Raw genomic sequence first — 27,563 nt, forward strand, 5'->3', positions numbered from 1 at the left:
GTAAAAGGTTGTAATGTTTGATCTTCTGTTTCTCAGGCGAGTGTTTTAGTGACTACCAGACTGTCTGCCTTGGATTGCATCCCTCCAAAATATGTGAGTCGCTATGCACAGATTTGTGGCTTCAACGACCCAAACCTTCAGCGTGCCTACTTCACCAGCCGCCTCCTGCAGCGGAGTGGGGAAATTGTGCCGGCACAAGACGCTCAGGCTCTTGTGGAGCTACTTTACCTCAACCTCCAGAGGGAAAGCCAGCTGGCCACAGCCTGCTTCTTGCCTTCTTACTGCTGGCTCACATGCGCCACTTTGCACTTCCTGCATTTCACTGACGCCACTGCACCCATCCGCACGCTGACTGGCATATACACAAGTTTCCTCAGGCTCAACTTTGGTGGGGAGGTGCTAAGCAAAGCTACTGCGGCAAGTGGACCCAGTCAGGATCTGCAAAGTTCTTTGATGTTGTATGTTGTCCGCACAGTTGGCAAACTGGCCTATGAAGGAGTTACTTACAAACGCACCTCATTCTCAGAGGAAGAGCTGGAGCAGTGGATCGGAGGAAAGACCAAGACGGATGAGGAGTTACGTCAGCTGGCTGTTTTCAGAACTGATGTGCTAGACTTTTTTCTGGCTCCCTGTGTTGAAAGCTGCAAGCATTTACCCACAGAGCTCTGTGAGCATGATGAGAGGCGTTATGTATTTGCTGTTCCAGCCATGCAGGAGTACTTGGCAGCACTTTACGTGGTTCTAGGGGAGAATAAATCAGCTCTGGAGAAGCTGACCAAACAGGTGTCTGTAGCCATCGGTCAGGCATCTGAAGACGTTAGTGCCATTGTCAATATATTTTCCAAGTTCATCCCACTCAGAATCTTTGCAGTCTTCAACTTACTCAAGCTTTTTCCAAAGCTTTATGACAAAATTAGTACTCGAAACAAGGGCAACATTGCGAGGACGATGGCTGCTGAGCTCTTCCGCAAGGAAGATTGCTACAATGAGGATGTTCTGGATCAGGTAGAGCAAAGCCTCTTGGGAGTACATGGTCCACCTTCAAAACAACAAAGTGAGAGTCAGCCTTTTGAACTTTACCCCATCTTCATGGGTGGACTCTTGCATTATGGCAACCGAGTCCTACTTCAGCAACTTGGGTGCAGCATCCAGAGTGCCACTGTGGGTCAGATCACACGAGCTCTTCGGAAATACCTTGTGAGAGGTAATGTTTCCTAGATTCTGTACAGTGTTAACTTGCGTGATGAAATTTCATTGGCTAAATATAGCAATGTCATGTGTGCAAAACAGTGCAGGAGCCTAATATTTGTGTTTTCTCCTCCTGGCACAAATTCCTTTGGGACCAATCATGTGTTGAAGGCTAAATCTGTGAATTGAAGCATTCACTAGTGATTTCCAAAAAATGTCAGTCTGTGAAGTGACTGAGTAGAACAAAATTTAGCAAATTGGATACTGGGTTCAGGGTAAATTGAGGTTTTTGTGGAGAGGAAAAAATGCCTTTTGGGGTAATGTTCCAACAATTGAATGCTTGGTGAAAAATGCCATAAAATACACTACCGTTCAAAGGTTTGTGGTCACCCAGACAATTTAATGTTTTCCATGAAAACTAATGATTGCACAAGGGTTTTCAAGGGTTTTCTTACCATCCTTTGACCTAACACAATTGGCAAACACAATGGATCATTAGAACACAGGATGGATGGTTGATGGAAATGGGCCTTTATACACCTATGTAGATGTGGCATTAAAAATCAGACATTTCCAGCTGTAATAGTCATTTAGCACACTAACAATGTGTATGAGTGCACACCTGATTAATTTAATGTTATCTTCATTAAAAAATAGCAATTTAATTAAAAAAAATAAAGATACTTCTAAGTGACCCCAATATTATGAACGGTAGTGTATGATAAAATAGTATAATTTCATTATTTCTCAATATATCTCCTCATCGCAAGCCTCATCTCGCTCAGGGAATCCTTTTTCCCGATAAACTGATAGGTTAGCTAAAAAATATCCTTCAATAATACACTGCTCAAAAAAATTAAAGGAACAGTGGTCTGGGGAGGCATTTCCATGGAGGGACGAACAAAACCTCTACAGGCTGACTGCCATTAGGTATCGGGATGAAATCCTTGCACCCATGGTGAGACCCTACACTGGTGCAATAGGTCCTAGGTTCCTCCTGATCCACGACATTCCCAGCCTCATGTGGCAAGAGTATGCAGACAGTATCTGGAGGATGAAGGAATTGACACAATTGAATGGCCCTCAAGATCACCTGATCTAAATCCGATACAACACCTTTGGGACAGAATGTTTCGGTCCATCAGACGCCACCAGGTTGCTCGTTAGACTTTGCAGGAGCTCACTGATGCCATCAGACAGATCTGGGAAGACATCCCACAAGACACCATCCGTCGTCTCATTAGGAGCATGCCGCGACGTTGTCAAGCTTGCATACACGAATGTGGGGGCTACACAAGATATTGAAAATTCAATTGCAGAAATTGAATTTAGGCAAAATGGACGAGCCTGCCACATCATTTTTTCACTTTGATTTTTGGGGTGTCTATATACTGAGCCCTCTGTAGGCTGAAAACTTTTATTTCCATCAAAAGGTGTGGCATCCTTTTGTTCCTAAGACATTAAACTGTCCATATCAGTATAGATATCCAACTTTTTCTTCACCATTGAAATCTGATGTGTTTTCAAAGTGTTCCTTTAATTTTTTTTGAGCAGTGTAGTATAAAGCCTGCATGGGCTGAAACCGAAACTACTTTGATTTTTCAAATGACGTCATTAGCCCTAAAAATGTAACATTATTTTGTAAAAGAGCAGGGTGAGCATTACAATCGGTTGTTTGATTTATGGTAGTTATAATTTTTTTTCCTGAATTTATTTGGAATAGAGTACCGTACTTTCCGGACTATAAGGCGCACCTAAAAACCTAAAATTTTCTCAAAAGCCGACAGTGCGCCTTATAGTCCGGTGCGCCTTTTATATCGATCAATTTATAAATTTGTTGATCCATACTGGTTGTACATAGTGCTCTGCAAAAATTTTCAGTACGTTTTAATACAACTAGTAAATTACAAGGTCGCATCGCTTACCAGCATTACGGCAACCGTGGTCAGGGAGCGTCACTGAATAGCTGATGTACCCGTGAGGCTATTTTATGTCAAAATAGGCTGCTCTGTTAATGTTTCGAGTAAATTTACGGATCGATATGGAAGGGAAACATAGGTAAGCAGTACCAAGGTATCAGATCGAACTTTAGTCCGTTCTGATCATTTTTTAAGCCCTCGTTTGAGAAACGCGATTGTTTACACTTTGCTGAGGCTCATGGGAGTCTGGGAGCTCAGGCTCATGGGAGTTTGCGGGTGGCTAATGCTATAGTGATAGCTGCTATACGCACGATGCTATTTCATGTCAAAATAGGTAAATTTAGTAAATTTATGGATCAATATGGAAGGGAAACATAAGTAAGCAGTACCAAGGTGTTAGATTGAACTTTAGTCACTTCTGATCATTTTATAGGATATTTTTAGAAACGCGGTTGTTTACAGAAGGCTCATTGGTTATTGGCTAGTGGATGCATATCGCAACCCTAGTCAACCGCAGTTTGTTGCAGTATAGCATCTATTTTATGCGCCTTATAATCCGGTGCGCCTTATATATGGACAACGTTTTAAAATGGGCCGTTCATTGAACATGCGCCTTATAATCCGGTCCGCCTTTTGGTCCGGAAAATACAGTACTTTAATTCAAATTTGTAATTTAAAGTCCTTATTCCATGACTATCCATCCATTCATCCAGCCAGCCATCTTTCAAACAGCTTGTCAGTTCTGTAGTTGTCAGTCCTGAAGTTTAGAATGGTTTTCCAAATGATGTGTTCTTTTCCCCATGAACTGTAAATTCAGGTTTCTGTCAAAAAATCAGTTATCTGTAAAATCCTATTGCAGTCATATTCAGTCAGCTCACACTACAGCCCAGGAATAAATATTTTACACTTTTCTGTTAAATTACCCGTAAACGTTGTCCATAATATTTGGCGCAACTTATCTATATGACCTCATAAAAAGATGGACTGTGACACAAAACCTAAACCAGCTAAACTAGAAAACATGACATTTGTCTCAGCTTTGGTCTACCTATGACAATGGCACTGAGGAATGTGACTCAATATTTTGTTATTTTTTTAATGCTAGAAATCAACAAGCCACAACCACCAGAGGAGTTGATGGATCTGTTGGTCCTTCTGTACGAGTTTCAAAATCCCAGACTAACTGCAGAGGTCCTGGCCTCAATTAGAAGTATTCGCCTCCACAACATACGCATGACCTCACTCAAATGCTTTGTGTTGAGTTCCGTGCTCTCTTGTGCCCCACCAAGGTAAGCCAGCGATTGTAGTTTTATATTGAGATATTAAATCTTCCTTCCCAACTATTCCAACTCAAAACATTGCTTCACCAGCTCTGTCATGTTGGGACAAGTTTGTCATCAACCAACCATCTGGGCGGCCATCTTAAGTAGCACAGTTTTCATCACTGAACTTGTGAAAATTAGTCATTACATGTTTATGCTCCACTTGTGTGGAATTTTGTGAAGTTGTCATAGTGAAATAAAAAAAACTTTCATTTGCCTTGATTTATTACAAAGATAACGGTAGTGGACTACTGTATTCCATGCTTTTTTTGCATTTGTGTTTCAGTACAGTCATTTCTCTCTAGTTAGGCTCAGATGGAAGAAATACTGAGTTTTAAAAGAAATACCATTGGTATCTTGTTGTAGTTATCAACTGGAAGAGTTGGACCTCTCCTCCTGTGTCCTGACCCGGGACATGCTTCACACGCTGTCCCCTGCCTTTAGACACACTCGGAACCTCAAGTAAGAGATACTCAGGACCATTTCTATATTTCTGTTGTTAAGCTGTGAAGCTCTTGATTCATTAAGATGACTTTGATTGATTGATTGATTGATTGATTGATTGATTGATTGATTGATTGATTGATTGAATTCTACGTAGTCACACTAAGAATTAACTAACGTTTTTGTTCATGGTCTGTTTCTTTAGGTTAAACTCAGTAACCCAGATGATGATCTTAAAAGAGCAATTGGCAAAGCATGATTTCAAATTCTCGTGAACACAGTTAACATTAAGTACTTCATCAAGTACTTATGAGTACGAATGGAGCCCCTCACATTTACTGTTACACTGTTCGCTGTACACTGTTACATGGTGCTTAAGAACCAGAAACATGTAGTGACAATGGACATAGGGCTGCTGAGGACTAAAGTAAAGACTGAAAAATAACTTTGGAAAAATAACAATGAGCACTATCTGGGTTACTATTTGACCTGAGATGACCCTCGCAAACCATTCAGCATGGATATGCTGTGTTGAGATTTTTTTTGCCACTGCCTCTCTCTGTCGTCCTCAGTCTGCAGTTTAATAGCCTTGGGCCAGACTCCTGCATCGTCCTGAGAGATCTGCTGCTGGACTCCAAAAGTTGTGTTAGACTGCTACAGTAAGACAACGTTTGAACCAATTTTTTGTTCCTTGAAGTGTAAATTTCTATGGATATATTTTATTAAGGAGAACTGCATCCAAACACATTTTTGCTTACACTTTAGTCTATTAATGTTTGCATATATTATATTTGTGTATGTATGTGTATATTATATGTTCAACAAACATAATTCCACTGTGCGTTTTTATGTACCATTGCTAACATCTCTAAAACCAAAATAAGGGTAACAGCACGTTAATATGGTGACTATGACTTAATCATGCAACAGACACCACAAAGCAAAAATAAAGTTGATGAAAATATATACTACCATATTTTTACGTTCAAAAGGCGCACTGTAATAAAAGGCGCAGTCTCAGTTGTGTGCCATGACTGTGTTTAACACACACATAGGGCGCAACGGCTCATAGGGCGCGAGTTTTATGGGTACAATCCATGCCCACACTTCCCCCGTAAACGTTCTCATGGCAACAACACACGCAATTATACAAGTGTGCGTATTTAAAAATGAAGCGGGAGCAAAACTGAGTTTGGTATTCACATTTTTATTAACGCTAATGGTCATCAATTAAACCCATTGAAGTCCTCATCTTCTGTTTCCAAATTGAACAGCAGCGTTAAATCTTCGACATGCCAGGTTCACTTTCTTCACTGTCAGAGTCACTTTCCGTGCCGTGTGGCTCCTCGGATATGATGCTGGCTTTTACGAAAGCTCGAACAACAGTGCCATCAGACATGTTAGCATGTTAGCTTCATTTGCTTCACTTGTTTTTTCACATCGGCTGTGAGATGGGCACGCATAGAGTCACAGATCAACAGAGATGGTGATGCGTGGAAAAATACTTATACTCAGGAGCGACATATGTGAATTTTTTTACAAATTTTCAAAATTCAAAGATCCGCAATGTGGTGAAAACCGCGATGTAGCGAGGGATTACTGTAATTTGAACTGCTAGTGACGTCAGCGGCGCGGTAGTTGTTTACATGAAGGACAAAGGATTCGATCACGGGATGACGAAGATGAAGATGGGCCCCACATTAGAAGGATTTAATGATTTGGAGTGACACAAGGTTTGAAAAACTTATTTATGTTATAATTATTTGACATATTTTATTTAGTGTAGCAACTTGTATATGTTTTTATGATAAAAACAGTTCAGTAGTTGGTGGCTCGTTGAACTCTTGTTTTGTTAAATGAAGAGCTGTTTACCAAACCCACGTCTTTCCTGGTACTTTGTTAACGCTACAATATAGTTATATACTAGATCTATGCGGCGCACGCGCGGCGTTGTTGACATAAAGGACGAGGATTGATCGATGGATTTAATGATTTGGAGTGACACAGATGGTTTGATAATGTTGTCTTAAGATAGTCATTTGATATATACTTTATATATCGTAATATGGGTCTGTGGAAATGCAACTCACGACGAGTCCAACGTCAGCAGCGTGGCGCATACGCGGCATTGTTTACGTAGAGGACGATTTAATGAATTGGAGTGACACAGATGGTTTGATAAACGTGTTATTTATCCATCCATCCATCTTCTTCCGCTTATCCGGGGTCGGGTCGCGGGGGCACCAGACTTCCCTCTCCCTATCCACTTCATCCCGGGGGATCCCAAGGCATTCCCAGGCCAGCCGAGAGACATAGTTTCTCCAGCGTGTCCTGAGTCGTCCACGAGGTCTCCTACCGGTGGGAGATGCCCGTAACACCTCCCCAGGGAGGCGTCCAGGAGGCATCCTGATGAGATGCCCGAGCCACCTCATCTGGCTCCTCTCAACGTGGATGAGCAGTGGCTCTACTCCGAGTCCCTCCCGGATGACCGAGCTTCTCACCTTATCTCTAAGGGAGAGCCCGGACACCCTGCGGAGGAAACTCATTCACTCTGCCGGAATCTCTGACCAAACTTTTCTGACAAGCATCGGTGATGCAGGGACCAAACCGCCCTTATCAGTTGGCTCGGCACCCTGTACTCCCGAAGCACCCTCCACAGAACCTCCCAAGGGACACGGTCGAACGCCTTCTCCAAGTCCATAAAACACATATGGACTGGTTGGGCCAATTCCCATGCACCCTCGAGGATCCTGCCGGAAATTCTGACCAAACTCTGGCATTGGTGATACAGGGACCAAACCGCCCTTATCAGTTGGCTCGGCACCCCGTACTCCCGAAGCACCCTCTACCGAACCTCCCGAGGGACACGGTCGAACGCCTTCTCCAAGTACATAAAACACATATGGACTGGTTGGGCAAATTCCCATGCACCCTCGAGGATCCTGCCGAGGGTGTAGAGCTGGTCCACTGTTCCACTGCCAGAACGAAAGCCACACTGCTCCTCCTGAATCAGAGGTGTGACCTCCCGACGGTCCCTCCTCTCCAGCACCCCTGAATAGACCTTGCCAGGGAGGCTGAAGAGTGTGATTCCCCTGTAATTGGGACACACCCTCCGATCCCCCTTCTTAAAGAGGGGAACCACCACCCCAGTCTGCCAATCCAGAGGCACCGTCCCCGATGTCCACGCAACGCTGTAGAGGTGTGTCAGCCATGACAGCCCCACAACATCCAGAGCCTTTAAGAACTCCGGGCAGATCTCATCCACCCCCGGGGTCCTACCACCGAGGAGTTTTTCAACTATCTCAGTGACTTCGACCCCAGAGATTGGAGAATCCGCCTCAGAGTCTCCAGGCCCTGCTTCCACAATGGAAGGCATCGGTGGAATTGAGGAGGTCTTCGAAGTATTTTCCCCACCGACTCACCGACGTCCTGAGTCGAGGTCAGCAGCACACCATCTCCACTGTAAACAGTGTTGACTGTGCACTGCTTCCCTGTCCTGAGACGCCGGATGGTGGACCATAATTTCCTCGAAGCCGTCCGGAAGTCATTCCCCATGGCTTCGCCAAACTCCTCCCACGCCCGGGTTTTTGCCTCAGCAACCGCCGAAGCCGCGTTCCGCTTGGCCATCCGGTACCTGTTATTTATGGAATAGTTATTTGAATAACTCTGAATGTTACGTCAGGCCCGTTTGTGTATATGTCACGTTAGCATACCGTATCGTTGAGCCTGTTGTTGCTGGTTCATGTCTGTTCTTGGTGTTGAATTTTCACAAATAAATTTGCCCCAAAAGTGCGACTTATACTTCGGAGCGACATATGTTTTTTTTCACTTTATTGTGCATTTTATGGCTGGTACAACTTATACTGCGGAGCGACCTTTAGTCCGAAAAATACAGTACTATGTATGCAATGCATGTCAGTGGTAAGTGTGATGAGAACAAGTGGTACAGAAAATTGATTCGAGTAATAAAGTAAATGAAGTCATCAATAATGAAGTTAGCTTCCGATTATGTTAACTCTTGGATCCAGTGCTGATTATTTTTATGGTACAGTATTGAGTTTTGACAGATGTAGAATTGGTTTTATATTCAAGATCATACTGGGCCACAATCTGCCACTTTGACATCAGTCTTATTTGTCCCCATGACCATGAATTAAATAGCATAAATGTCTCCCTGTCTGCACTTTACAGACTGTGTGACAACCCACTGCTAGACTCTGGAGCCTGCCTTCTTCTGGAGGCCCTTCCAGAGAACCAGTCGCTGAGGCATCTATCCCTGATGCACACCGGGCTAGGCAACCAAGGGGCCATTGAGCTGGCTGAAAGACTTCAGAAGCACTCTGGACTCGAGGAGCTTAATGTTGCCTACAACAACATCGGTGACAATGCAGCTCTGGCCCTTGTGGATGTGTGCAGGGAACATCCCAGCATTCACACTGTGCAGTAAGCGACTGTCTGACAGTGGTGGATAATCCCACTGTTAATTCAAACAAAAGTAACATATACCCTTAAAATTTCTGGGTGAAAAATTGGAAGGCTGCTGGGTCAATTTGAGCCAACTTTGGTTTGTCTTTGGGAAAGAAAAAAAAAGAGACCAATTTGTTGGGTTGTTTTGTGCAAAACAAGTTGGATCAAAATTACCCAGGTTTGTGGGTCGGTCCAATTTTTAACCTAAATTGTTTTTAACCCAGCAATTTAAGGCTATACTGTACCATTATCATATAGCATCACACTGCTCATATTTGCTATAATTTAAGAAAATGTCTGTATTTTGGATAGTTTTATCTATTGTCTATGTTTGTACTGTATTGTCTCTAGTATTTGTCCGACCACACTGCGGCGCATGCGCAGTTCGCTGTTCTAAAAATAGTTACTTTGGGGTAATTGTGACAAGCCCCATTCCTGGGTTAAAAATTGGACCGAGCCAGGAAGTTGGGTCAATTTGACTCAACTTTGGGTTTGTCTTGCAAAAGAAAAAGAAAAAAAATTAATTTGTTGCTTTGTTTTGTACAAAATGTTTTTTTTTTGTGTGCAAAACAACCCAGAAAGTTGATCAACTTTCAAACTGATCCAATTTGACCCAACTTTCAAATTAACCCAATTTCCTGAGTCTGTCCAATTTTAACCCTAACTTGGGTTGTTTTTAACCCACACTGTCAAAAATGCTGGGTTAAGAACAACCCAATTTGTTTTAAATTTTGGACTGATCCAAGATGTTCAGTCAATTTGTTTTGCCCATAACACATTTTCTTGTACAAAACAACCCAACAAATTGGGTTCAAATTGACTGAACCTTCTGGTTCAGTCCAATTTTCTATCCAGCTGTTTTAAGGGTGCAGCATTTTTTATTGTAAACCCTAAACTGTTTTTGTAACACCCTAAAGAACAGCCAGGTCAAAAATAACCCAAAATGGGCCAAAAAGAAACTTCATTAATTTCCACAAAACGCTACAATATCTTGATTGATTTATTTGATACAAAAACAAATAGAGTTTTGTACAAAACAACTCAATTTCTTTTTTGCTGGGGATATGAGTTATTCATTTAAAGCCATTTGTTTTGGCTAAATGAATAACTCTAAAAAGTTGATACGGTCCATTTTTGACCCATCTGTTTTTAGATTGTATACCAAACAAATACATTCTCACATTGCATTGGTCAGGGAAGGTGAAAAATAAGGTTAAGAGTCATTTTTCTTTCCCAAAATAAGTAACACTTATATTTTGTTATTTTGTTCAAATTTGTCTGTTTGTGTAGTTTGTACCTAAACCCTCTGAGTGATGTTGGCAAGCAGTCCCTGTATGTCCGAGGTATTCCCAAGAGCCTGAACAGCAGTGGGCGACGAGTCAGGGTTCTGGCCGCTGTGACTGAAGGTTCTGACCTGTCAGACGACTGGCACCCCATTCTCAGTGTGATTCGTGAGAATGCGTCTTCCTGGGACAGGGAGCAAGTGAAGCAGCAGCTGAAGGTAAACTCTTCCTCCGACTGCAGAGTCTTAATTAATTGTAATTGTACAACTTTTGACATTGCCTGTGCCCCATTGTGAGCTTTAACATTTTCCATTCCCCATTACACATCCAATTCCTGCTCTCGCCTACAAAACCCACTAATAAAAATACCCATATGGCAATAGGTAATTCCTGGACTAGATGCAGCAGAGTGCAGTGTCAGTTTTACAGCATTTCCAGTCAACACAACTCAAGTTATTAAGTGATATATAATTTACAGGCAGGGGTGGCTACACTTCTTCACCTTACCTACTATAAAAACGCAAAACATATGTATTTTTGAATGAGTATTTGTTTATAAAGATAGCGTGCATATTAATGAAGGTTTGCGTGTAAAAATGCTGACTTTGAGTTGACTAGGTTCCATGTATAATCCCTTGGCAGGTAAGATTTTAAGTATAAAGACAATAAATATGATTGAAAAATACAATTTTACAATTTAGTATGAAAATATCTAAATTGGCTTGCAAAATCTTGACCTCAATGCTATTGTTAGCCGAGTGTCCCAATCTCATTAATCACCCCACATGAGTTCAAATGAAACTGTGTTGCAATTTTGGATGCGTGTAAATCTACCGTAATTTTCGGACTATAAATTGCTCCGGAGTACAAGTCGCACCAGCCATAAAATGCACAATAAAGTGAAAAAAAAAAAAAACATAAGTCGCACCGGAGTATAAGTCGCACTTTTGGGGCACATTTATTTGTCAAAATCCAACAGCATAAACAGACATGAACCAGCAACAACAGGCTAAACGATACGGTATGCTAACGTGACATATACACAAACGAGGAGCTGAGAACGGGCCTGACGTAACATTCAGAGTTATTCAAGTAAGTATTACATAAATAACACGTTTATCAAACCATCTGTGTCACTCCAATTCATTAAATCCATCGATCGTGCTTTATGTAAACAATGCCGCGTATGTTCATGTCGGACCCGTTGTAAATTGCATTTCTAGTTATTCCACAGACCCATATAACGATATATAAAGTATATTTCAAATAACTGTCATATTAAAACAATATTATCAAATCATTAAATCCATCGATCAAATTCCTCGTTCTTTATGTCAATAACGCCGCTCGTGCGCTGCAGAGATCTAGTATATAACTATATTGTAGCGTTAACAAAGTACCAGGAAAGACGTGGGTTTGGTAAACGGCTCTTTATTTAACAAAACAATAGTTCAACAAGCCAACAACTACTGAACTTCCAGCCACGGAGGTTAAAGAAAGCTCCGTAGAGTATGACCGGGCGTGCGTAAAAGCCAGATTGGCTCACAGCGTGAATAAGCTACCTAAGACTTTTCTTACGCCACATTGACAGGAAGTCAGCAATGTCATTGAGTCTTGTCGGAGCGGTTCAAAGTCTTCAATCTTGTCTTCAATAAGCACCCTGTCACATGATTCAGAGCAGAGTGATTAAATTTATGAGTTAGATTGTGTTTGATAAGGTGATGTAATCTCATTTATCATTGCCAGTTAAATGGTCCTCTCCTGTGCAGGTGTTCCTAAGAGATCTGGAATGGGGACGTCAACAGCAGCAGAGCTTCTGGAAAAAGCTTCACTTCCGAAGAGTGGAGAAAGGCATCCGTCAAACACTACACATGCTGGAGAAAGACATGGCGCCTCCATCTGCATGAGCCAATACCTGGAAGACTCTCAATAATACTAATTTTTAACATTCATTATTAATTTGGAAAGCCACCACTCGGTGTGGTCCTCCACATGGGTGTTCGTATCATTACACAAACACCCATTTGGAGGAAAAACAATTGGCAGACATCCTCTGTATGTCACAGCCAAGGGTTGCCTATTCATAAGATGAACATATTTTATAAGATGAACAATCCGAATGTCTAAAAGAAATACATCACAGGAAAAACAATCAAAGGAAAATATTTCTGAAAATCCTAACTCTTATACTTACAGTATATTTTAGTAGGCGTTTTTGCCTTTTTGTTGAGAGTAATTTAACATGCATGAACACGGTTGAGAGTCTTGAAGTGGATTTAATAAATGATTTGCATTTCATTCTTTATAAAAGATCAAAAATACTGTATAGAATAAGCAGCTCAAACCTGGCTAATTGTTTAGCACTTTTGTCGGTTGAAGCGGGTTTGTACAGTATATCAGTAAGAATGTGTTTAGGGGAGTGTGCTGTGGATTGGAAGAAATTAAACATTTGGCCACAGGAAAAAAAAAAAAGATTTCTATGGCATGATGCAGTGTTAATTAAATTAACATACTGACAAAGTGAATGATTTTGCTTTCTCGTATCATAACGTTTGGACCTGGATTTCAAAATGAATAATTTAAAATGAAAATAATCAGGATTTGCATTTCATTCTTTATAAAAGATCAAAAATACTGTAAAGAATAAGCAGCTCAAACCTGGCTAATTGTTTAGCACTTTTGTCGGTTGAAGCGGGTTTGTACAGTATATCAATAAGAATGTGTTATACATAATATATATATAATGTGTGACAGCTGCAGGGAGTGTGCTGTGGATTGGAAGAAATGAAACATTTGGCCACAGAAAAAAAAAAAGATTTCTATGGTATGATGCAGTGTTAATTAAATTAACATACTGACAAAGTGAATGATTTTGCTTTCTCGTATCGTAACGCTTGGACCTGGATTTCAAAATGAATCATTTAAAATGAAAATAAACATCAGGATTCCTGAATAACTTAGCTAAAAGCAGAAACAATGTAGTTTTCTTAATTTCTGTTAATAAATTATTTTAAACATTGTAAAGATGCGTCATCATGCGACTAAGCATTCAGTGAACTCATGTAAATTTAAGGTATTTCATACAGTTTGTTCAATGTTATCGTATTATGTATTACTTAAAACTCCTGTTTAAAATGTTCATGAGGCGAAAATAATTTTAAACTCATGTAAATTTAAGGTATTTCATACAGTTTGTTCAATGTTATCGGACTCTTCAGATATGAATGAAAGGCAGAATTTGTGTTTTTAGAGTTGTTCACATCTGCCTGAGTGGCTTATATTTGGTTATTTTGTCATTTAGAAAATAAAGACAATTGGGAGAATGAAATTTGTTTTATAACAGTGTTTATTTGGATGAAATTGTAGTTAAAAAAAATGTCCGAAAAAACTACTGGCCCCCGGGCCCCTTCACTTTATCAAATCTGGCCCTCCTTGCAAAAAGTTTGGACACCCCTGTGTCTATGTCATAGACTTTGTCCTTCAGTTTTTGGGTGGACCGTTGCGGGAACATATTTTTTTGGGCCTTTTAATTTGTTGATTTTTATTTTTTTTTTTAATATAAGTAACAAGTTCTTATCTGTATTTACTGCCATGGATTGCTAAAGAATAACTAAAATGGTCCAGTGTTGCATTATTTGTCATTCCTTTCTTTCTATTATAGGATACAATGTGGTCTAATAAGTGGGTGGGACTTACTGGCACTGTGCTACAATGGTTCAAATCTTACTTATAAGATAGAGACTTTTTTATGTCAATGGGAAACCATGAGTCTGAGAGAACTAAGATCACATGTGCGGTTCCCCAAGGGTCCATTCTGGGACTGCTACTTTTTAACATCTATATGACCCTAACCCCTAGCTCAGATTTATGGAACTTCTCAACATCTCATATCATACTTATGCCGATGACACACAACTTTATATCTCAGTGTCATCATATGACCACAGTCCCCTACTCGCACTAGGAAACTATTCATCAAATCAATAAGTGGATGTGCCAGAAGTTCCTCCAGCTAAATGCAGACAAGACAGAGGTGATCATCTTTGGACCTAAAAATGAAAAGGAAAAGATCAGCGCTCACCTTCGCTCTATGTCATTGACAGCTACAAATCAAGTCAGAAATCTTGGTGTAATTATTGACTCAGACCTGAACTTCAACAGCCATCTTAAGTTTATTACTAAATCTGCCTATTACCACCTGAAAAACATAACTAGAATTAAGGGGTTTCTTTCTCAACAAGATATGGAAAAATTTATTCATGCATCCATTTTTAGTAAGTTAGATTATTGTAATGGCATCATTACAGCAGGCCTCAACAAAAAATCCATCAGGCAGCTGCAGCTGATCCAGAATGCTGCTGCCAGAGTCCTCACAAACACCAGGAAACTGGACCATATTACACCAGTCATTAGATCGCTACACTGGCTTCCTGTGAGTCATAGGATAGATTTTAAAATTCTACTGCTGGTCTACAAAACGCTGAATGATCTCGGACCAAAATACATGCTTGATCTACTTGTTCCTTATGAAGCATCCAGACCTCTCAGGTTATCTGGAACTGGCTTGTTGCGTGTCCCAAGAACAAGAACCAAGCAAGGAGAAGCAGCATTCAGTTATTATGCTCCTCACCTGTGGAACAAACTTCCCATAGATCTGAGGTCTGCTCAAACTGTTAGGTCCTTTAAATCAGGGCTAAAAACATTACTGTTTACCGCAGCGTATTCTTAAATTAAATCCTCTCTTTTTAATTTTTATTCTTGATTTTGTAAGCATTATTTTCTGTATTTTTCCCTTTTTTATGCTCTATGTTCTTTGTTTTTTAATCCTTTTTATGTAAAGCACATTGAGTTGCCTTGTGTGTGAAATGTGCTATATAAATAAATCTTCCTTGCCCAAGTGTTGTGATGCATGTCCTTTACTGTGTTCAGAAAAACAACTGTCTGTCCAACTTTTACTGCAAATCCTATGCCATGAACAATTTTGCCTCTTTGTTTGAAAAAAAGCTATTCTTTAAGAATACACAATCTAATGCAAACACTTAAATCTGTTCAGCTGTGCATCTTCAATAAAGAGTTCTTCATTGCTTTCTTTCTCTATTGAATCACTATTCTGCATTAAATAGTAAATAAAACAGCACCACCTGGTGAGATGCTGAATTCTTCTGTCCTCAGTTTTGCCAGAGTTGAGGTCAGGCCTCTATGAACCAAATAAAATAAATTACTCCCTTTGAGTCAGTACGACCTTGAGTGTGTATAAATGTGTAGTTTAGTTTGGAATAGGTTTAACTGGCAGAAGTTTAGCTTGTAGTAGTCCTCCATCAGTATTCATTCATGTCACATATACTGCGGAATCACCCAAAATTGGAACAGAATTTTTTGGGATGTTGGTTGATGTCCCAAGTTACTTGGATTTAAAACCAAAATGTGACCATAAATAATAATGTACCCATAAATAAGAATGTGAATTCTCCAATGAAGTATAGGTTCACTCACCAGACATTTTCTACTCAGTGACAAAGGGCCTCATTTACTAAAATAATGCGTAGCAACGTTCGTGCTCTGAGCATAAATTGATATAAATACAAAATCATCGTTGGATTCCGGACACATGCGTACCAGCCCATTTTGTTCGCACAACTGTTTATCAGAATTAATTCTAAACGACGGTGTGTGCACGCGGCGCACCTATTTGAATAGCACATGACACCCCCCAAAATAAAAGGGTTAAGTGGGTTAAAAGGGACATTTATAAAATCCTCAGTCTTTATCCTATGTTCAAAAGGTTCATATCAAAATATTCATGTAATCAGAAAACTTGCTGAACACTGAACTTCACAACATGATAAAGATATAAATACATTTTAATTCATTTAAAACTTAAATTAGAGAATGAAAACACAAAATTAAACTATGAGGTGATCAAAAAAGATGTTCAAATTGACTGTAAGGTATAAATATATATTACAGCATAGGGTTGAGTAAATAAAAAATAGATATTTGTCATAGCTAAGTGCTTGTAAACAAGTAAGGCAGTATATGTACAATTGGATGACAGCACTTGGTGACTGATCTTGGTGACAATTCTGGTCCACCAGAATTGCTATTGCGAGGACACATTATCAGTAGGGTAAAACTAACCTGTCTCACGACGGTCTGGCATTTGTATTCATGCCAGTCAGCAATGTGTGGGCCTATAGGATCTAATTGACTGTCATCATTTGTCAACTGTAAATTTGTGGAAATGTCCTGATTACAGCACTCATACGAGAACTCTGACACTTGGGATTAATGTGAGTGACTCAATGGATTTTCTAACACACAGCGCCGCGAATACTGTCACATACAGTAAACAAGTACGTCCAAGTACTTTGTCACGTTTGCATCACCTGACTGTTCAATAAAGGTTCATGCTGCATTTGGTCACCCTGTCTCTGCTCCTGACACACTTGAACGTAAATGCGCAGTGTCCCTTTACCTTGTTTATTTTGGACATATTGTAAAAATATTTTAAATAACTACTGTTAAAATGATTATTGTTGATATGAACAACTGTATGCGTCGTGCACCTTGGATGTGTGTTTTTTGACGTTTGGACAGTATCTGATCTTTCATTAGTTGTGCAAACGCAGGGTCTGACGATGTTCTACATTTCTTTGTAAAATATGCACAAATACAGGTACAAAGAAATTGATGAATCACTCGTTACGCACATTTTCCAGGCACGCATGTTAGTAAATGAGGGCCACTGTGATTGTTTCTATCTTTAGAGTAGTTTTTTATTAACAGGGTCATCAACCTTTTTGGAAGTGAGATTTACTTTAGTGTAGATTAATGCAAGCGGCAACCAGTTGGAATCACATTTCAGAAATAGCAAATTTACTCAAATTATCTTTAATTGATTACCACAATGAGCCCCAAGTAGCAGGAGGCAAAGACACCACTCCAGCCAACTACCCAGTGCGCTACAATCGCTTCATAGCGCTTTTTTTTGGCGAGGCAAACCTAAGCAAACATAGTTTGAAAGAACCAATCAGTAAAGAGCAGACGTGACGAAGAAAAAAAACATGACTGTTAAAATCTATGCTTCCAGTGCCGTCAGATTCTTGGGTTTTAATGACTGTGTTTTTCTGGTTATTTAAAATTGATTTAATGCTGAATGATGTGAACAAACTCGCCTCTCCCGTGTGCCATTTTGAATGAGGATGGACTTCCGCTGTCGAAGACTGCCCCTGCGCACTTAAACACAGCTGGATTTGGTCATAAAGGGTTCCAAATCCCAGTTGAGGCAGATGGTAACATTCAGTTGGGTCCCACGGCAAGGCCATAAATTGATTCCCAGCCACTGCCGGTCCCAAGCCAGGATAAAACTGGGTGGGTTGTGTCAGGAAACGCAACCAATGTAAATGTTTGTTTTTACCGCAAAATTTTGACCCCACATCTGGGACAAATAGCTTTTTTTTTTGACCCAGCACTTTGTGTAATGTTTAACCCATCAGTTTTCAGAGTGTGGGGCGTTGTTCTGTTGCCCCTTCCTATTCTATGATTCTTCTATTTGTGTCTTTATTGCTGTTCCTATGTTCTATTCTAACCAGCTCAGTGGCCTTGTCGTATGAGTGTCCGCCCTGAGACTGGGAGGTCGTGGGTTCGATCCCCGGTTGAGTCATACCAAAGACTATTTAAAAAAAAAAGAAAAGGAACCCGATTCCTCCCTGCTTGACACTCAGCATTAAGTGTTGGATTGGGGATGCTGTAAAAAGCTGCACCTTGGGCTGCCCTGGATGTGGCAGTACCTGCACCTGCTGGGCAAATGACCCTCTGAAGGCGAGATGAGTGGTAAGGGGATGGCACAGCCGCTTGACACCTAAAACAATCTTTGTGCTGGTAAGACTTGCAGAAATAACTGCTAGTCTACTCATTCGTCAGATCGACGGGAGATTCCATCATCATCATATTCTATTCTCATTTATATTCTTTATCCAACAAGTATACATAAGTGACTATCACTCACCTATCAAGTTTGCCAAGTCTGTCAATGATTTCTTCCTTGTCTACTCTATCTTTTATCACCAAATTGTTCATCCATTCATTTTGTTCCCTTTAAAGCATAAACAGTGTCATTCTGTATTTGTCTTGAAAGAATAATTTTCAAAATTTTCGAGCATGATCAAAAATGAACCTTTATTGTGTTGCCTCTTTCACACTCACTCTGAGCGGTGAGCACACAGCTCTGAGTTGTTTGAACCACACGGTGGGTAAATATTTAAACAATACGGTTGTTGAAAAAGGAGTCTCCAACTGACTAGCTGATAAAGTATTTTATTATCCTTCAACTCCAAAGACAGTCTCTCAAGTCCACTTCAGTCTTAGCCGATAGCACAGTGGGAACAGCATGAGGTCCATCTCTGGTAAGCTCTGTCTTCCTCTTTCACCTTTTTCCTGAGTAAAGCACTTCCCACTATTACAACTGAAAGCCGCTTTCGGTAAATTAAGTTGTTGACGTACACGGCTGTGGTATGCCTCGTTTGTGCTGGGATGTCTCCGCAACACAGCAAGATGTTTTGATTATTGAAGGAAAATGGATGGGTGGATGGATAGTTTGTGGGGTTTGTTGGGTTTCAATTTTGTGAAAAATACATGATCACTCCCTCTACTGTTGGCACTCACCATGACAGTTAAACATTGTCAGTCTCGTCATCACCATTTTGGAAATGAGCAAAAACTGCTCTGCCCTTACTTTACCTCAACATAAATATTATTATCATACTGCTTAAAATAGTATTCATGTTTAGAGTAAGTTTGCAGATAAAATACTACTAATTGGGCTCAAGAGTGATCAGAAGTGGAGGATGCATTCATTGGTTTTATTTGATTGCAGCACAGCACCAAGTCACGAAAATATCTCGAGGTGAGTCATTAGATAAGGACAGCATGAGTAAATGGGTCCGTGTTGTCATGTGGTAATAACAAGGTATCCATTGTATTTTAATCTACATAATTCCAATTATTTGCCAAATAAATGTTGACCAAATGTAGATGATACCCTTTACTATTGTTCTGTGTATTCTATAGGCCACCAGGATGTGATTGAGCTTCCACGGTGAGTAAATCCTTGGTGTCCACTTCTTAGTGGCAGAATTCAGTTTAAGATTGAGAAGTCAAAGTGAGCAGAATGTGCTACCCAGGAGCAGTTTTGGGTTCGGACTGAGTCAAGTTATGCCTTTATAATGTAAATCAGCCATAAAATGCACAATAAAGGAGAAAAAAACGGATATAATCCAACACCAAGTACAGACATGAACCAGCAAAAACAGGCTAAACAATATGGTGTGCTAACGTGACATAAAAACAAATGAGGAGCTGAGAACGGGCCTGACGCAACATTAACAGTTATTCAAATAACTATAACTTAAATAATATGTTTATCAAACCATCTGTGTCACTCCAAATCATTGAATCCATCGATCGAATTCTTCGTCTGTTCTGTAAACAACGCCGCGCGTGCGGCGCGCCGCTGACGTCGGACTCATCGTCAGTGGCAGTTCAAATTATATAACGATATACAAACTATATATCTAATAACTATAATATAAACAATTTTAGCAAACCATCTGTGTCACTCCAAATCAATGAATCTATCAATCGAATTCTTCGTCCTTTATGTAAATGCCGCGTGTGCAGCTGACGTCGGACTCGTAGTCAGTTGCAATTGAAATCATTCCACAATATAGACAAAGATTTTATCAAACCATTTGTGTCACTCCAAATCATTAAATCCATTGATCGAATTCTTTGTCCTTTATGTAAACAACGGCACATGTGCGGCACGCCGCTAACATTGGACTCGTCGTCAGTTGCAGTTCAAATTATTCCACAGGCCCATATTACGATATATAAACTATATATCAAATAACTCTAATATAAATAACAATTTCATCAAACCATCTGTATCACTTCAAATCAATTCTTCGTATTTTATGTAAACATCGGCGCGTGTGCGGCAAGCCGCTGACATCGGACTCATCATCAGTTGCACTTCAAATTATTCCACAGGCCCATATAACAATATATAAACTATCTATCAAATAACAGTAATATAAACAACAATTTTAATCAAACCATCCGTGTCATTCCAAATCATTAAATCCATCGGAATCTTCGTCTTGTTTCACAAAAAAAAACAACACACGGCTGTTGACTACGTGTGCCGCTGACGTGAGACTAGAAATATCAAATAAATGTAATACAAACAACAATTTTAACAAACCATTCGTGTCACTCCAAATCATTAAATCCATCGGAATCATTATCTGATGTGTCACTTAAAAAAAAAAAAAAACAGCTGTTCACTCCGAAACTACATGCGTTGCTGACGTCAGCCTCGTCGTCAGCCTCGTCGTCAGTTGCGGCTCCAATTATGGAGGATATGCACATGATGTCACAGACCGGCCGACGGTTTGTTTGGGTGGCAAAAAGCGGCGGATGCTAATAGGGCCAAGGCTGGTACTGGAGCAATTTTTAGCATTTTATTGGTTGCAGAACGTGGCAGAGTTGTTACGTAGGCAACTTAAACCAAGGTGAAGAGTTGTTGTGCCATAGGGTGTGCCTATCGCTTCCAAAAAAGAGATACCAAGAAGTTATATCGGTTCCCTGCGGACCAGAGCAGAAAGGATAGCTGGGTGGCGGCGCTTCGTAGGGCGGAACATACCCGCAACAGTTCCAAGCTTTGGAAGCCAACTATCCATTCTTACATCTGCTCAGAACACTTTGTGGGTAGTACGTAATTTGGTTTTATTGACGTCAACATTCATCTGTGAGGTATACTGGATGTAGTGCTATAAGGTACACATCCACCATCAGAGGACGCTGGCACGAGCGCCTCTCATAACATTTGAAATGTACTCTTTTTATTTATTTTAATGTATGTGATGTTTGCTTTTCACCCTGTGGGCCAAGAGTCTGTAATAAAGTTTATTATTATTGCTCGGATATTCCCTTTTTCTTGCTGCTACTCAGCCATGACCTAAGGAATGCATAATTACACAGCTTCATTACAGTATGTTTAGCCAATTGCTAGTTTCTAATAATTAGATCGTTCACATATCTACAATTATAATATATTATTATTATATTATGTGCTGCCATGGCTGGCTTCTCCGTTTCGCTCCACTGGCTGTGACTCAACGGAATGGACATAACCAGCAGTCAGGTAGCGATATCATTGCAAACTCTTGTAGGCTCTGAGGTCTTCCTTAGTATATGGACTTGAACAATCTATCAAATAGTTGTAAATGTCTGGATATGTTACTGGCGGAAAAGTCGCCTTATCAGAGGACCAAACGCTTGCTGTCCCAGCTCCTGCTACACTTGAGTTGGTGGTGTTGTTACTTGGTTTCCACAGCAGATCAACATGACTGTTGATTTTCTCAACTTTTCAATGTATCTCTTGCGGCTTCCTTGGTCCAACTGGACAAAATAATCACTCACGATACCCACCCAGGCCGCCATCCTTTTTGCCACCCAAACAATAATGGCCGCCCCGATGTGTGACGTCAGTACATAACCTCTATTCCACAGATCTACGTATATAATTGTATTGCAGTGTTACCAAAGTACCAGACATGATGTAGGTTTGGTTACCAGCTCTTTATTTCACAAAATAAGAGCTCAACATATGAGCCAACACAGTGCTATAAGCAAGCGCCCTGGATCGCTCTTCGCGCCTCTGCCTTCACGGCCTTGCTAGACAATCGGACACTACTGAAGTCTAACAACATAAACGTTGCTACTCTAAATAAACTATATATCAAATAACTATAACATAAATAACAAGTTTATCGAACCATCTGTGTCACTACAAATCATAAAATCTCCTGAATCCGGAAGTCAGTGAATGGAACTCATTGTCAGTGAGGCTCCAATTATTCCACAGCCATAGTGCGCCCTGTCAAATCTGCACTTATTATATTTAGGCGACCGGCTTCCCATTAAAGGCTTGAATAAGCCGGGGTTGAAGGGACTCGTCCGAATTCTAACTACCTTTATTAAATTAATTCTAAAAGAATTAATATAATCTCTTTATGACGCCAATCCCTTTGAATTCAAACAACGCTCGTGCCGAGTAATTTAAAATTGAGACACGTCGTCAGAATAACCGCGCCATACTGATGGCTCCCTTCTGTGATTTGAGGCTTTTGTTAAATTTCGGATATATTTAGATGTCTTTGTTAAGACCTCAGGGATTCGTTATTTACACTAGCGCGCATTCGCGCAGAAAACTATTTCGAACCAGATCTGACAACACCTGCTGTTAAGGATTAAAGATGTCTTCACTTTAAAAAGAATTGAACGGATTTAAAGAATGATTTAAATAGGGAAAGAAATTTTAAATTTCTAATTACTGCATATAAAACCTTGCCCAACATAGTTAATACGAAATAATCAATAACTGAATTAAGGATTACAAGTCGAAAAAAACCAACAATGATTCCACTCACCCATCTCAAAACGAAAGAGGAGACAAAAGGTTTAGAATCCTACTTGGTTGAACAAGTCGAGTGATCGGCTCTCCTTTGTTCCAAAATCCGAATTCTGTTTAAAAAGAGGAAAGGTCTGCCGATGAGGAGATTAGCCAACGACGTTACTTTGCCGTCTTCCCCTTTCTGCCCAAAGTGGTTGTCTCTTCTGCCTTCCTCGAAGCTTAAAATTTGACCAAGTCCAATTTGAAGCTTAAAGTTTGACAAAGTCCAATTCAAAGACTCAAATTTATCTTAGTAGAGTTTGGTCCAATCTCAAAAAGAATGAAAAATCCATCTTCGTCTAAACAGCGTCCTTTACTTCGGGCAGCAACAGGGCCATCGTCCTGACCAGGAAGAGCAGCCTCGTTCTGTGTCAGGACGGCATATTTATAGGCTTCACTTGCACGTGACTTCCCCTATAGGTCTCTCTGCACGTGACGGGGATTTCCCTGTAGGCCTCTATAGAGCCCCATAGGTCCTACACCTATATTGTTTACTAAAAATAGACTGCAGCTGCATCCTCGACCGGATGAGGTGACCTCTGGGTCAGGCTCATGCGTGGGATCGCAGTCTTCACCTGACCTGCTAGGAACCACTGGTTGCCTAGGCAACTTTGCTCAAAACAGCAAGCATTGAGCATGACGGTTCTCTGCTGCTGTTTCCTGTTTTGCTCGTTCTTTCACTATTAGCCCTTGATGTCTCCTCTCAACTTAATACATTCAGGTATGGATGGAACACCAATGTTAAATACAGGTTAGATAAAACATTGCAACATTAATAACATATCTTGTCTAGTAAAGATCAATCTTAACACATAATCATACTTACCATAATAATCGGTTCTTCTAACGTTAACATATATATTGATATTGCTCAAACTACAGTTTACAGTTACAGTTTAAAATTATGGCATCGCAAACTAATATTCCAAAATTGTGTGTCGCTACGTGTTTGAACAGGTCGTGTCCTCCCAATTGCTAACAATCTAATTCATTAGCTTTGTTAGTTTCCATCAGTCAAGCTTTAACGCCATCTCCTGCTGAAATTTTGGAACTACATGTTTTGGGATAGCCAATGTGCCTGGGCCAAATTTGATACCCAATTTTACACCATCTTGTACTACCATGCCACTTGAATTCCCCTCCTCAAATTTTCGGACAGGCAACAGAACTGCCTTGCCCTCCACCACAGTCGGGAGCCACATTGGCATCTCTTCCTCAGAGTCAAAAAATGTCCACAACTTGCCCGGTAGAGGAATCAGGGAGTAGTCTGTCGGGCGGGCTGAAACAGCCCTTTCCTGCAAGTCACTCCAGGGTCCGAAGCAAGCGCTCCATGCGGTCCTGAATGAACATGCCACCGTGACGGACGCTGATGTCGCCGCCGTTGCCATCGTTGACGACAACGTCAACAATGTTGTCGGCCCCCTCAGCAATGGCTTGAAGAAGAAGCCGTCACTGGACCAATGCCCAAAGCAAAGTCCTCCGCGCCGAGGGGAGAGTCGCACAGCCACGACAGGAGCAGCATCGGGTCCCTCTACTCTGGTGTAAAAGTCTTCGGACACAGGACGATGAGCCAGGCCAACAGCCACACACCGGCCACACCACCAGTGGGACGTGAAGCATCGTGATCCGTCCAGGTGGCGCCAAGCCATGTGAACCAGAGGCCAGATGGTGCGACAGGGAATCACCCTGTCTCAAAACGAGGACAACCCATGGTCTCGGTGGGCCATGGGACATTCTCGAGTTACATTGTTGAAGTCATCGGGTCAGAGTAGCCACCCCATCTAAGGCGCTCCAACTCAGCCTGCTCTCCTCGCTTGACATCAGGGGAAAGCCATCTAAGGACGGCGGGGATGTGGGAAAGCCACAACTCCCCACAACTGCTCTTCCGACCGTCCAGGCGAATTTCGACAGATTCAATCTACTGAGAATACACCTGGGTGCATTCAAAACACGTACTTGTTGGAAACACATAGACACACAAGTTTAGAACATAGAAGGGTCAATCCCTCCGCATGGCAGAGGGACTGGCTGGCAAGTGTTTATCGCTCACATTTGCTTCCAAAATAAAAACACAAAAATAAAATGGAAGTTGCTTTTCCAAAACCTTTCAACATTACACTTTGACACTCTCTGACTAATGCCTTCCTAGACAGGCTTTTTGGAGCCCTGTAAAGGAGACATTTACTATTTAAAAAGGAGGAAGTTGTCGTTACAAAATCTCTCAACATTATAGAATCAGGCCTTAATCTATCAAATACTTTTTGACACTCTCTGACTAACGCCTTCCTAGAAAGCTTTTTGGAGCCCTGTTAAGGAGACGTTTACAAATAAAAAAAGAAGGAAGTTGGGGCCAGGGATGCAAATTCCTCCGGTACTTCCCTTTTTGTTTTATACTTTCTCCTCTCAATAACTGCTGCATTTGGTCTTGGGTAACGGGACACACTAGGCATTGCTGTACCATTGTGCTTGACCCTCCCCCTCCTAGAAGATCAAATTTCTTCGAACAAATTTATCCTCTACTTACATTTGCAAATCAAATATAATGTTAGATTAGCAAAGTTGGCCGGTGTGTTAAAACTACTAAATTTACACCTCTAAATTCGCACCATTCTACATCACCGTTGCTGGGGAGTTACCCCGTTATCTCAACATAGCTGGGACAGTAAGCATACTCACTCACTAGTTCTCTATTTGTCTTGGAAAACATCTGGAGACCCGGGGCCGCAGAGGCTCCGGGAGTCGTCAAAAAGTCAGTCCATGTGTCTGGTCTCCGAAGCATCGATGTCTTCCTCCTGGAGGCCTGGGTCTTCACTTTAGACTCCTTCCACTTGACAACGATGCTCACAGATGCTCACACAGTGTTTCGTCGTCCCTGTTCCAAAAAAAAGAGTGACGTCGCCTAGGGACACAGCCCCATGTGGCTCTTCTCAGCAGGTCCAGGCCCGACCGGCCACTTTTCCGTTCAGTGTTCTTCGTATGATAACCGCACCCTTGCATGCGGCCAAACACACCAAGGCGGGGACAGCTACGTTGTCAGCTGTGATCTGGTTCTTTTGGTTACTTCTCAGCTCGAATCGGGTCAGCTGGCAATGGTTTCAACTGCTCACCCTCTGGATTATTTTCTTCTAGCGTCTTGATCACGCTCACGATTACTGTTGGCGTCAGCTCTTCTCACAGCTTCCAGCCCTTCGTGTCTTGACAAAGAGTCCACAAGCACACCTCTTGCGCCATCAACTCACATGGGTCCAGCGACAGACTGGCCCCCATGGCACAGTGCTTGAAAGTCAATCTGTCTGTTCGCTGTCCTCTGCAACCTCTGCTGTACCTGTTACACAGTTCACCTAAGGCAGCACGAATTGCACTTTCGGAAATCCAGAACTCCAGCTTCTCCAACTCCTTCTGTGTAGGCAAGGGGCCCCTGTGGCATAGCGCTAACTGTACGGCTAACACCACTTGCTTCACGGACACATCTGGGACCATTTACCGCGAGGGGTCTTGTCCCATTTCTCAACTCCTACAACTATAATTCTCCTTTCTCTGATGTATCAATGAACTTTGATTCTTTACCAGCGGGCCCCCTCCTAGGGCCCATCCGGTCTTCCTTTCACACCCCCGTAGCCATGTTCTTCTCAAATGGCCAGAACGTCTTTGAGGGCTTCCTCACCATAACAGCTGTCGGTTATGACTCTCACTCTTCCTGCGTGTCTGTTCACAACCTCCAACAGTCTTTCCAGCACTGCAGGAGTGACTTCTTCTGCCTGTACGTCGCCAGGTGTACTTCCTCGACTTCGGTAACTCCTCTTGGGGTTACAGGTCATCCTTTCTTGATCCGTCTCTTTTTGCAGTGTCTGCTTCTGCTGTCTGCAACTCGTTTCCTTTTGACATCTCATCAGTCTTGTGTGTGTTTCTGTGTGTGTGTGTGTGTGTGTTGTGTGTGTGCGTGCGTGCGCTGGACACGTGCAGATAGCTTCTCAGCTGATATGTGAGGATTGTGAAGTCCACACTAACTTCCCTGTAAGTCAGCCAGGAACCACTGCTGGCCACCGTACTCTCACTCAAGACTGCTGACAGTTCCCTTTTTCGCGACAGCTGTTTCCTGTTTTTCCTCTCTCAAAGATTCTGATGACCCACTCACTTCCCCAAAAAGAAAAAAGGATCAACAAAATAACTGCCAAAAGATTCAGCAAAATTCTTGTCTCAACTTTATATAACTTAATCTCTCTTATTTTCCTGTGCAAATACTTGTATAGTCTTGACACAGCCAATCAACTAGTTCTCCTGACTTTAGGATTGAAATGTCTTTATTTCATAATTTTGCTTCATCCAATGTCAGACAGAATGCTCTCTGTCTCTAAAAAAAAAAGAAATTTATTAGGGCTAGACACTAAACCAGTGTGGACCAGTTTCTGTCAACAACTAATCC

At 41.3% G+C, this 27,563-nt stretch overlaps 2 protein-coding genes across 10 annotated transcripts in view; both read left to right on the plus strand.

The window, feature by feature from the left end:
* The window catches only part of nlrx1 (NLR family member X1), a 36,934-nt gene extending 23,791 nt beyond the window's left edge, over positions 1–13,143 (plus strand). For all 7 annotated transcript variants that reach the window (XM_085916229.1, XM_085916231.1, XM_085916227.1 and 4 more), the window contains 7 exons: positions 37–1,204; positions 4,213–4,396; positions 4,796–4,891; positions 5,446–5,532; positions 9,065–9,316; positions 10,631–10,841; positions 12,393–13,143. In XM_085916229.1, coding sequence (XP_085772355.1) covers positions 37–1,204; positions 4,213–4,396; positions 4,796–4,891; positions 5,446–5,532; positions 9,065–9,316; positions 10,631–10,841; positions 12,393–12,530 — 2,136 coding nt within the window. In that variant the 3' untranslated portion in view covers positions 12,531–13,143. The remainder of the gene's footprint in view (positions 1–36; positions 1,205–4,212; positions 4,397–4,795; positions 4,892–5,445; positions 5,533–9,064; positions 9,317–10,630; positions 10,842–12,392) is intronic.
* Positions 13,144–18,825: 5,682 nt separating this feature from the next.
* The window catches only part of LOC147054856 (Na(+)/H(+) exchange regulatory cofactor NHE-RF4-like), a 57,291-nt gene continuing 48,553 nt past the window's right edge, over positions 18,826–27,563 (plus strand). For all 3 annotated transcript variants that reach the window (XM_085915702.1, XM_085915700.1, XM_085915701.1), the window contains exons 1-3: positions 18,826–19,028; positions 19,499–19,528; positions 19,693–19,720. In XM_085915702.1, coding sequence (XP_085771828.1) covers positions 19,013–19,028; positions 19,499–19,528; positions 19,693–19,720 — 74 coding nt within the window. In that variant the 5' untranslated portion in view covers positions 18,826–19,012. The remainder of the gene's footprint in view (positions 19,029–19,498; positions 19,529–19,692; positions 19,721–27,563) is intronic.

Source organism: Syngnathus leptorhynchus, chromosome 7 (genome assembly GCF_054491065.1).
Source record: "Syngnathus leptorhynchus isolate UIUO chromosome 7, UIUO_Slep, whole genome shotgun sequence".
Classification (NCBI taxonomy): Eukaryota; Metazoa; Chordata; class Actinopteri; order Syngnathiformes; family Syngnathidae; genus Syngnathus; species Syngnathus leptorhynchus.